The 11,132-nt window shown below is 42.6% G+C and overlaps 1 protein-coding gene across 1 annotated transcript in view; it reads right to left on the reverse strand.

The window, feature by feature from the left end:
- Positions 1-10,856, reverse strand: part of LOC119338700 (protein CELLULOSE SYNTHASE INTERACTIVE 1-like) — a 13,015-nt gene extending 2,159 nt beyond the window's left edge. The window contains exons 1-5 of the mRNA XM_037610964.1: positions 10,665-10,856; positions 10,152-10,281; positions 8,759-8,814; positions 4,053-7,101; positions 2-2,537 (exon numbers count right to left, since the gene is read on the reverse strand). Coding sequence (XP_037466861.1) covers positions 2-2,537; positions 4,053-7,101; positions 8,759-8,814; positions 10,152-10,205 — 5,695 coding nt within the window. The 5' untranslated portion in view covers positions 10,206-10,281; positions 10,665-10,856. The remainder of the gene's footprint in view (position 1; positions 2,538-4,052; positions 7,102-8,758; positions 8,815-10,151; positions 10,282-10,664) is intronic.
- Between the last annotated feature and the right edge of the window lie 276 nt (positions 10,857-11,132).

Here is an 11,132-nt window from a genome sequence, read left to right on the forward strand (position 1 = left end):
GTTATAACTCTGACTGTTTCACTCGTGGCATACTCTTGGATGGTGTGGTTGTTGAACAGAAGTTTGACAAACATTGCTGCCTGAACAGAAGTATCAGGATTGCTTGAACTGATAAGGTCCAGCAAGACCTGGACGCCACCAGATTCTGCAACTGCTCTTTTATTTGCTCGGCTGTACATGACTAGATTCTGCAAGGCACAAATGGCTACCACTTTCATCTCTTCGGTTGGCTGGTCTTCAAGAAGATTGACCAGAGCACGGCATGCTGCGACGGCATCAGTAGAACGAGCAAGACCTTCATTTTGGAAAAGATCTCCAAGAGCAAGAGCAGCAAGCAATCTTCCCTGTTGAGACTGTGTCTGTGGATCCAGAAGGTACATGGATAAAGGTGCAATAGCATTTTTAGCAGCCTTCGCCTCCCTTATTCTTATGTTGTTCAGCAATGCCTCAATGAGTCTTGCAGCAGCTTCCTCACACTGATGACTCCTCAAGAGATCCAGAAGAGCTTCTACAGCACCACTCTCAGCCATTGCTTCTGCACTTGTTGAATCATCACTCTCCAATACAAGCAGGGCATTCAGTGCACCCACAACGGTACTTTCAGTCCCTGATCTGAGCAACTGCACTAGTACCGCAACAGGAACCTCAAGGAAAAACTCGGTACTGTACTGCAAAATGCTAGACAGGACAGCTGCTGCAGATTCCCATACAACATGAGGCAAAGGAGGATCAGATTGCAGCAGCACCTTGGACAACTCAAACACACCACCCTCCTTTGCAATTGTATTTGGCCAGGCTAATGCAAGATTAGCAAGAGCTTTTATAGCTCTCTGCTGTAAATTTGGCAAACCTGATGAGAGAATTTGAATGAGGGCAGGGATGGATTGCTCTGCTACTGTATCCTTCTGGAGGTGTTCTTCCAGGAGAAGATGAGATAGGAGCTCCGCCGCCAATTGTTGCACAGCTGGTGGAGATGAATTCAGTAAAGTAATGACTGGCTCAATTGTTTGGCGGGGTGTCAAGTTGTAATCAGCTCGGCATTCAGGATGCTCCAAAATATTGACAAGAACCTGCAAAGTGCTATACTGCCCCTCCGGACCAGTATCTGCCTTCGATAGCAGAGAGAAAAGAGGCTGTACTACTTTGGCTGCAGATGGGCCTTTTGCTATGCTAGCATTATTTGTCAAAATCCGAAGCATTTCCGCCAATGCAGTGCAAAGAAAATCTGGAGCATCATGAAGAATATCAAGAATGCTCTCAATTACACCAGCTTTGACCATTTCCAATTTGCAAGCCGGCCTATCTTTTCCAATCTTCACCAAAGCTCTGGCAACTGCCTCATGAAGCATGAAATTTTTGCCAAACAAAAGCCCAACAAGAGGAACGACTGCCCCATGCGCTGCCACTAATTCAGCGAGCTGTTCATCATCTAGGAGCTTATCCAGTGCACGGACTACAGAAAGCTGGGCCGGGTTAGCTTCACTAACCAGTAAACCGACCAAAGGTTCCACACAACGGGCTGCAGCCATTGTAGAGCGGATCCTTGTATTTGTAAACAGAACACCGCACAGTTCAGCAGCATCACCTTTCAACTCAGCTGAACAATCTGAGGACAGAATCCGGCACAGAACATCCACTGCGTTCATCTCAACATCAGCAACTGCAAGTGCTCTTGACGGATTGTCACAAAGCAGCCTAACAAGTGCTGATATGGCTGCATGCTGCTCCCTCTCCATGCCAGTACTCAGAACTTCTACAAGCGGCTGAATAGCCTGTCGAGCTGACTCACTGTTCCTGACATGGTCTGCACAAAACAAACTTTCTAATGCCTTTGCCGCGCTATAGCGTGAATTTCTTCCTCCTAGACGAAGGACTGCCACAAGTTGGTTTACAGCACCAAGTGCTGATTCATGTTGCCTTATTTCCGCACAACTAAAAAGAATGCCCAACAACTCAGTTGTAGCTTCTTCTGTTGCGTCTTGTGGGCTAAGTGATAGGTATTTGGTAAGTGCTTCTAGGATTCCAACTTCAGCCATTAGCAGCATGTTTGGAACACAATCAACAGCCAATTGTGTCAAAAGACCCAATGCCAAGAAAGGAGCACCAGGTCTTTCTGGAATGGGTTTAAGTAGATCAACAAGAAGAGGAATGGATTTTCTGGAAGTTGAACCAACCCTGATATCATCAACTCTGAATAGCCTTTCCAGCGTAGTTTCATCAGGATTAGGCACCAACATGAATTCCTCTGATAACTCCAAGAGATCAGCTATATCAACATTAGCACATCCAAGCAAAGATATAAGTCCAGTGGCTGCTCCAGAATTAGCAACAGCCAGAAGAGTTCCTCTGCTACCGTTACTAACCAGACTTGCCAAAGCTTGTGCGGCAAAGTACCTGTATGCTGGCTCGTCTGACCTTAACAAGTTTGAGAGCACAGGAATTGAATGGGATGCTGAATTAGATCGATTGACCTCTCTTTCTTGAAATAGCAATGCAAGAAGTAAGGCACAGACCCATGCGGTATTATCTTCTTCACCCTGATAAAAGCATAAACATACATTACGAGCAGTCCCAGAAATTGAAAGGAAAACAAAAACTTAACAAGCTATGAGCAACAAGACAATGCATTATGTGTACATAAAAACTAGCAAATGAATAATTTAAGTTTTATTAGATAATTTGCGGTGGATCTTTCCTCGTCAAAATGAAAAATTTGGGGAACTGAACTAGTCAGCTGCAGAACAATATAATGCCAAAAATTTAACACAGACAAAAATGAATACCATGAGAACTTCCAAATGCCAATCATGATGTCCAACCAAAAGGATCACAATGTAAAGTTACTTCTTATTTTATCTAATTTTGAAGTATGTGAGGCATTAAAGGGTGTAAACTATCTTTTGATATGAATACCAAAATAAGTCTTCTACCTGATAAGAATTTGGAGACCAGTGCAGGAGTAAGATACATGGTGGGTCTCCAGAAGTAGTATTAGACAAGTCTCAAAAGCAAAATACCAAACAGAACTTATCATGTCTAATCGAGCACAAAATTTTATTATCGTTATGTTGTATGGAGAACTCGGTGACATGGCTATGCTATCCAAATAGAACTTGAGAGTTGACTCAGTTGATCGTACTTCACAACGCAAGTATGGTCTAAGATACCACAAATCTTTTCTTTTGAGTGTCAATTCAGTTAGTTGCTACAATTCAAGTTTTGAATATTTGGACACAACAAAGCAAACGCAAGTTCAAAAAGATACCCCAAATAAAATAGATAGCAAAGACAACTAGCTGACTTTAAAAAATTAGAACTCCTCAACAATGGTTTATACTGTTGAGAACTGAAGTGACTAAATGTACTGTGCCAGGGGATATGTGATTGGTTCGGTATGGTTTAAAGCCCATCTCAAAAGAAGAATGGGAGAATCGATTGGTTTTGGAAATATCCATTTAAAGGAAGCGCTTCATTCCTGTTAACTTTTCATTAGCTCTTTTGTTTAGTCATGCCAGGTTATGTAGGCTTTGGTTCCTCTGGAACCTTTATTCAAAATAATGTGCATTACAATGAAGAGTAACAAAAAGGACAAACATGGATCGTATGCACAGGTAATGATCGTGCCAGGGAAACACTAGTCCCTGGAATTGTGAAGATGAATCAACACAAGCTAATGTTTCATGGAAAAGTATGAAACTTTACTCAAGGCACTGAGACTTAGCAGGTGATAATTAAATCAATGTTCCTTATAGCTGTACAATAGATGGAATGGTAGAAATCAGTTAGGTAGGAAGTGATCCATCCAATCTAGAATAAGTTACTGCCTACATAAAACCTAAAGATTATTCAGTCTATAAGCAAATTTAGGAGCAAAATTAAAAAACAAAGGGGCTCTGAATGTAAACTCGGTATGTAATGCAAGATAATGAAGTGTGTAAGTTCAAAAATTTCCAGGCACTCAAATGAAAGTATAGCAGAGATACTAACATTCACATACCAACTTGCATATGTACAAAGAAAAAGGAAAAATGGAATAACTAGCATCCACATACCACATATAGAAATGCATTTTGAGAAATCTTCTCAGTGAGCATTTGAACTGCTCCAGCTTCTAGAATTTCTGCTCTTGTTTTGTCGTCATGGCGAGCAAAGACAGCAAGTAGCCAGAGTGGAATCATGTTACCCGAGATAACAGCAGTGTGGGGCACCATTTCAGCATCACTGCTATTTTCTTTTGAGTGCCTGGAAATTTTAATGTCTGCTATACTTTCACCATCTCCATTTTCAGAAGGTAAGTTTGCTGTATTGATCATACCAACTAGAGAATGAATTAGCTGAATGTACAGACTTGAATCACTCAGTATCTCAATCTGCTTTTGACAATGCTCTTTTGCTGCACAAACAAGAAGAGCACATCCACCAACTTTAACTTTCAGAAGGTTAGAACCAATGACCCGCCGTGCTGCTGATGATATGCAACCTGGGATTTCAGAAACCAAACCACCCACAACATCATGTTGGTCCAAACAGAGCCTTGACAAAACTTCTATGGCTTTATCTTGCAAGGCGGGTACTGCATCAGCTACACAAGAAACAAGGGGAAGTATGGTGTGGGGATTTTCTGCAAGAGCTGTCCAGGGAGCCTTGGTATGCCCATTTGACACCTTCGATCTTGATAATAGCACCAGTGCATCAAGAACTTCTGATGTTGCCGAAGCATCACCATCAGCAGCTTCCAAGAGACCAGCTAGAGCAAGGACAGCACCAGAGCGATTAATAGTATCTGAGATAGCTTGGTTAATGGGCCGGCACTGCAAAAGGCGAGCTATTGCTGCTGCTCCATGAATTCTTCCATCAAGAGTACCCTCCTTAAGAACACGAGTTATAGGGAACATAATTTCTTCAAAAGATACCAGCGCAGACAATTCATGATCAAGAAAAAGGTTTGCCAAAGCTCGGGTTGCTTGCTCTGCTACTTCAAGAACTGTTGAACTTGCAAGTGAGACTAGTGGAGCAAGTGCATCCCGTCCAACTGCAGCAACCTCCTTATTTTGCTTGACTGAAAGAAAAATGGCAGCAAGGCAACATGAGGCCTCCATTAGTATTCTGTCGGACTGCACGTCAATCAGTTTCATGACTGACCAAAGTGTCTTCACTGCAATATGTGTCTCTCGCAAGTCTTTGCGGCAATGGAATAGACCAGCAAGAGCAGATGCTGATGTAGCCTGAGTTTCTTCTTTTGGGGAGCTTAGAATTTTGATCATTGTCTCAACTGCATCGTTTGCAGCACTTCCTTCATGCAGAATATCATTAAGTGGTGCAACAGAAAGCAAGCTTTTCAAAGCATCAAGAACATAAATTTTTGATTCAGGCTGTTCACTTGTCAACAGAGCAGATAACTGACTAATAGTTCCAGTATCTGACTTGTGAATGAGATGATTCAGTGTTTTGGATGCTATCTCTTTGCCATTGTCACTTCCGTTTTTGAGAAGCCATAGCAAAGCAGGAACTGCATCAGCACTTTCAACACATGCTCGTATGTCTTCACTGTGATTGCATAAATTGCCAATGATGGTTGCTGAATCTTCTTTAGCTTTCGGAGAACCAGTTTCTAATATTTGAACAAGAGGAGGTATACCACCTGCAGCAGTGATAGCCCATTTGCACTCATCATTCTCCTTTGACAGAAGAGCGAGCAGAGCAACAGCACATTCCTGCTGCTGTTCTGAGGATAGACCAAGTAAGGATATCAATAGCTGAACACCCTCACGGCCTTGAAGAGCTTGCCATAAATCGCAATCTTTCTTGCAGAGAGCAAAGAGTGATGTCATCAGGTCATCTTGCACCTCAGTGCCTGCCATGGTTATCAAACCAACAAGCAAACGTTTTGCATCAGAATCTGCAAGTGTCTTGCAGAGAACTGGGTTACTATACAAGCTGGCCAAAGCTTCAATTACACGCTCCTGTACAAGGAAGGGCGCCTTAGGCTTGAACTGTTTCATTAATGTCTTCTCAATGACCAGAGGGTCTGATGCACTGATTGATTCTGCATTTATGTCATATATCATCAAGGCTGAGGCTAATGCACCAAGAGTGTCAGCAATCTGTGCAGAGGAAGAGCATGATTCAAGACTTTCACCAAGGCTTGAGATTACATAAGATAAACCACCAGAAATATTTGCTAATGCACACATCGCATTTTCTTGCAGCGCTTGGGCAGATTCTCCGTGCATGAACTCTTTTGATGGAGCAATAGTAGCATTTATAAGAGCAGGAATCCCATTAGAACTAGCTACCTCACGCCGAGCTTCTTTACTCTGCGCAGAAAGGGATTTCAGAGCACCAGCAGCTTCTGCTCTAATAGATGTTTCATTACCAGGACCAAGCAACTTTAGGAGCTGTTTTGTTGTTTCTCCTGATAAAACTTTTGAACAAACTGATGAGTCTTCCATCATTAAGGCCCCGAGAAGATTGCACACATTTGCTAGGGTATTTGTCTGTCCAGAACCAATCAGCTTTATAAGTATATCAACTCCACCACATCGCACAGTTGCTGACCAAAACCCCTCTGTGCTTTTTGACAAGTTCTTCAGTGCTCCGGTTAGCAGGCCATCCACCAAACTCTCATTCTTGAGGCTAACTTTGAGTTGCTCCCACAGTACTGGGACAACATTTTCTGTTGAGAATATCTTTGAACCAACATGATCCCTTATCCCACCTTGAGAAACAGCATAAATTGTTTTGGCAGCTGCAGTCTGACTTTCAGCTGACTTGGACCTGAGAAGAGCAAGCAATGGAGGGATGCAACCACCAAGCAGAACCTTCACCCTTAGCTCCTCTTCCTTGCAAAGAGACCCAAGAACAGTAGCAGACAGCATCTTAATTCCAGATGAGCCAGACCTGAGGAGAGAAACAAGTATTGGAACAGCCTGTGAATGCGACGCAACAGCTCCAAATGCAGTATCACGCGTTTGAACAAGATCCAATAACTGCTTCAATGAGCTTTCTTTTTCTTGAGTGGACGAAGAACTCTGCCGCAACTGCTCAATACAATGAGCAACACTTGAAAGTGTCTCCTCATCCTCCATATTGGCTCGGTTCCTGCAATTACATATGATCAGACTTAGTTCTAGTGTCCAATACTTCACAATGATTTTGATGTGGTATAATTTACAAGAGCATAGTAGTTTATCAAAAGTTCACAGCTAAGATACTACTTCATCTGAGCCAAAATGTATTCAAGATGATACTCTGACCATCAATTTCTTTATAAAAATGTCGCCTCACAGAGAAACAATTATATAAGTGTATTTCATGATAAATCTAGTGATATCAATTTGATGTTTTGGATGCTGGTGATTCTTTTCTTATAGATGGTCAAATCCACATGGCACTTTCATTAAACAGGTGTACCAGATGATTTATAATTGTTGTGTGATCTTCTACCAAGATGACTTTGCTTAATGGCTTAACGCAATGGTCAACAAACTTAAGACAGCCTGCAAGCAGTGCTGCTTGGCTGTTCCCCACGCTCTCCCATAGCTCTTGCATCCATGTATTTGTCGTTTCAGGTTTAGATTACCCCCTCTTGTGTTTATTGCTCAGTTGTCTATGCAGTTTTCCTGCATCATTTGGAAAAAAAAAAGTTATGTGATCTCTCGATTCTAACATGTTTCCTGGAATGCCCATTGGCTGCTGCACGTTACTTTGCTTTGATCTTGATCTGTTAGTTTGATTAGGAATTTATCCCTTTAAAAAATGTTCGAGTTAGATTTGAGTTTGAGATAGAGTCAGTCTTAAGTGACAACTCAATGCGTTTGCATTTTAACTTATGAGATCAAGGAAGAAGGAATAGTTAGAATTTTGCTCATGAAAAAACTTATCTCCCATATGTGGTCAATTTCTCCATATTCAAGTATCTCATTTCCTTCGAGATGCACTGTGCCTGCCCTTTACTCTCTCATAAGGTAAAAAAAGAACTCGACCAACCGGCACTAGCATCCATGGGATTTTAATTCAAAAGAAAGTATGAGGGGCACACTCCGCGGAGGTGAAGCCTTGGACCTGGGTAGACTAGGCATGCACTCCCGTTCTAGGCGACTGAGCAACGCTCAAGTTCCACTCTTTGTGAAGTAAGGTTCAAAAAAAATTCCAAATTGCTCCTGCCTTTGAATATAAAATTGCAGGACCTATTTAAATCTATAATAACACCTTATTACAATTGTAATATCATAAATCAAATAACTAATGCAATTGTGTATCTAAATGTAGGTGTAGGTGTAGGTGTTGACTTTTATTGCTCTCGTAATTTCTTACACATCCAAGTAATGTTAAACCAGGGCATCAGAAAACTTTTATCTAGGGGTCCTTTTATTTGGAGCAGAAATTTGTTGAGTTGCAGGGCAGTTGTTATAGACTATTAATTTTCACTTCCCTACTAGTTTGGTTGACATATAAGTCACTTCTAAAAACATATCCCTTAAGTGGACAAAATAGACATTTTAGTAGTAATGTATTTTTCCCATTTGATATTCAGGAATTCTAAGATTTCACCTTGTGACAATTTTACAGTTGTTATATTGCATGATATGAAAGAAAAGTCCAGGAGATGCAACAGAGACATGTCAAACAGAAAAACAAATGACCGTAAGAGTAGTGGAAATGTTGTTGTGGTAAGTCACATTTCATCAATCATACTATAGACAACTACGAGCATTTTGCACTACAGAGTACAAACACAGAGAGAATCACAACTTACTTGCCCATTCTCATGACCGAGACAGGAGTTGGTGGCTCTGAATCTTGAACCTTATCCTGTTAATAGCCAAGCAGGAGTGATTAGCATTAAAGACTCCAAGACATAGTTTTTTGAACTTTACATGAGCTGATAGCATTGCATTGCACAAAATGTTGAACAGCATAAGTACTAGATTCAAATGAAGGCTTTTGAACATCAAATAACCATTACAATACTTTAAAATGTACTCCCTCCGTCCCAAAATATAAGAACGTTTTTAACACTAGCATAGTGTCAAAAACGTTCTTATATTCTGGGACAGAGGGAGTACAAAATTACAACGGTGAATACAATTTAATGACTGCAAAATATAGGTCGGGTGTTCAAAATGATGATCATGGGATTGATCCCATATTTTCCCTCAAAGTGCAAGCAAGACTGAAAACAATCATCATTCTTGCAGTGTGATAAATCACTGTTCTCTAGTACATGAAGTGTCAAGAATATGTATCTAGTTGATGGAAATCACATGGTTATGGATAGTTCAAAAAGAACTATGAAAGCACTATAGAAATATGTAGTGATAACAACACCATTGAAGTTTCATGACAAGAACTTTATCAGGACTCCCTCTAATCACACAGAAGAACACAATTTTCTATGGCATGACTCCATTCACTTTTGCAAGCTCCAGAATAACATCTCCAGATTATAGTTGGTCAAATTACTTACAGGGCATGACTTGATACACAAAAAGCTAAGATGGAACAAGATAAAAGTTAGGGAAATCCACAGAGATGAAAAAACAAAAAGGCGTGTATTGTCCATCAAACATAGGTCCACACAAAAATGAACGTGAGATTCAGTACATCAAGACCATGCAAAAGATGCGGCAACAAAAATCCAGTCATCCAATCAGTTCAACTTTTACACGCTTTTGCTTCATCCAAAATAGCTACATGCCTACGGCACAAGAGAGCTTTCCAATGCCTATAAATGCCAAAAGTTAACACAATTCACCATCACCCGAGTGAACATGCATGGCCCAGACCAGAAGAAATGAAGAATGTTACTGCCACTAATGCCAAAAGAAGGTAACAGCTTCCTAGCTCCATGATCTCAAGATAGACATCGCAAACTATTGTCTGTCAACAGTAAAAGTCGATAGACCTAGTTGAAAGGAACCCCCAAAGCATAAAATTCGACGGATACGATACCCAAGGATGGACTTGTACCAAGAAGGCTGACAAGTGACAACCGATCTCACTCTCAAAGAGTATCCTTATCCCACTACTTTACTATTTAATCACGGAAACGAAGATTGCAGTTGAAGAAAGGCTCTGAAAGCGACAGGCTGCCTGCCAGTGTCTACTAGCTCAGAACCACGACGTCCAGTAGCAAGAGGAGCACCTACCAGATCTGCGCCGCCGTTGGTTCCATTGAACCTCCACGCTAATGCCGCCGCCATGTTAGGTGTCCGTGACCTCCTCGAGCCGAGCAGATCAGGCTACCCGCTTCTTCCTCACTGCCTCTGAGCTCTCAACCTGAAACCGGCAGTAAAAGAAAAAACGGCCGCGTCAGATCCACCGAGTGAAGAGATATTGCATTCGGCACTGAGCTGTGCCCGGATTTTGCGTCGGGCGCAGCTGACCACTGGCGCGCGGCCCCAGATCTAGCCGCGGACGGATGCGGCAGCTACAGCCGCCGAGCGGATCACCGACACTCCCAATTTCCCACACCAGCTCCCGCGAATCGCCTCATTGGACGCTAATTAGCCCGCGAATTCCTGGAGCGACCACCCAGATCACGCACCCTTGCGCGCAATCCCGGAGCTCGACTGGAGCAGCACACCACTCACTGGTACCCACCACAGCCGGAATCACCACGGAGGAAAAAACCAACGGAGAATCGGAAAGATGTGGCGAACCTCTCATGGAACCGGCGCGATTTTCGCGAGGAATCTCCGGGAGTTGGCCGGCCTTCCTGCTGCTACGCCGTCAGTGCAGATCCAGTGGGGAGGGGGGCGCCGCCCATGCACACGCAGGCGAGAGAGAGAGGCGTCTGTTACGCTCTCGTCTTTTTTCCCTCCCTGGCGCGGAATTTTATTATTAGCGCTAATTATCGGGGGCCTAAAAGGGAGCCGCAATTTATATAGCCAGTGAGTGAGCGCCCCTCTTCTCTTCTTCCCAGCGCAGCGCAGCGACCTACCGCCGACAGTGGCTGGCAGTGGGGAGCGACCCGGTTTGGAGCTTTCTACTGGCGCTCTTGCGCCATCACCCTTCACGTACTTCGTATTCGCAGAAAAGGGAGTTTTCCTTTTCTTTTTTTTTCGTTTCCACATTCAGGAATTGTACAGTAAGATGGGAATTTTTGTTTCCGCATTCAGGAACTGAAA

This window comes from Triticum dicoccoides, chromosome 7B (assembly GCF_002162155.2).
Source record: "Triticum dicoccoides isolate Atlit2015 ecotype Zavitan chromosome 7B, WEW_v2.0, whole genome shotgun sequence".
Taxonomy (NCBI): domain Eukaryota; kingdom Viridiplantae; phylum Streptophyta; class Magnoliopsida; order Poales; family Poaceae; genus Triticum; species Triticum dicoccoides.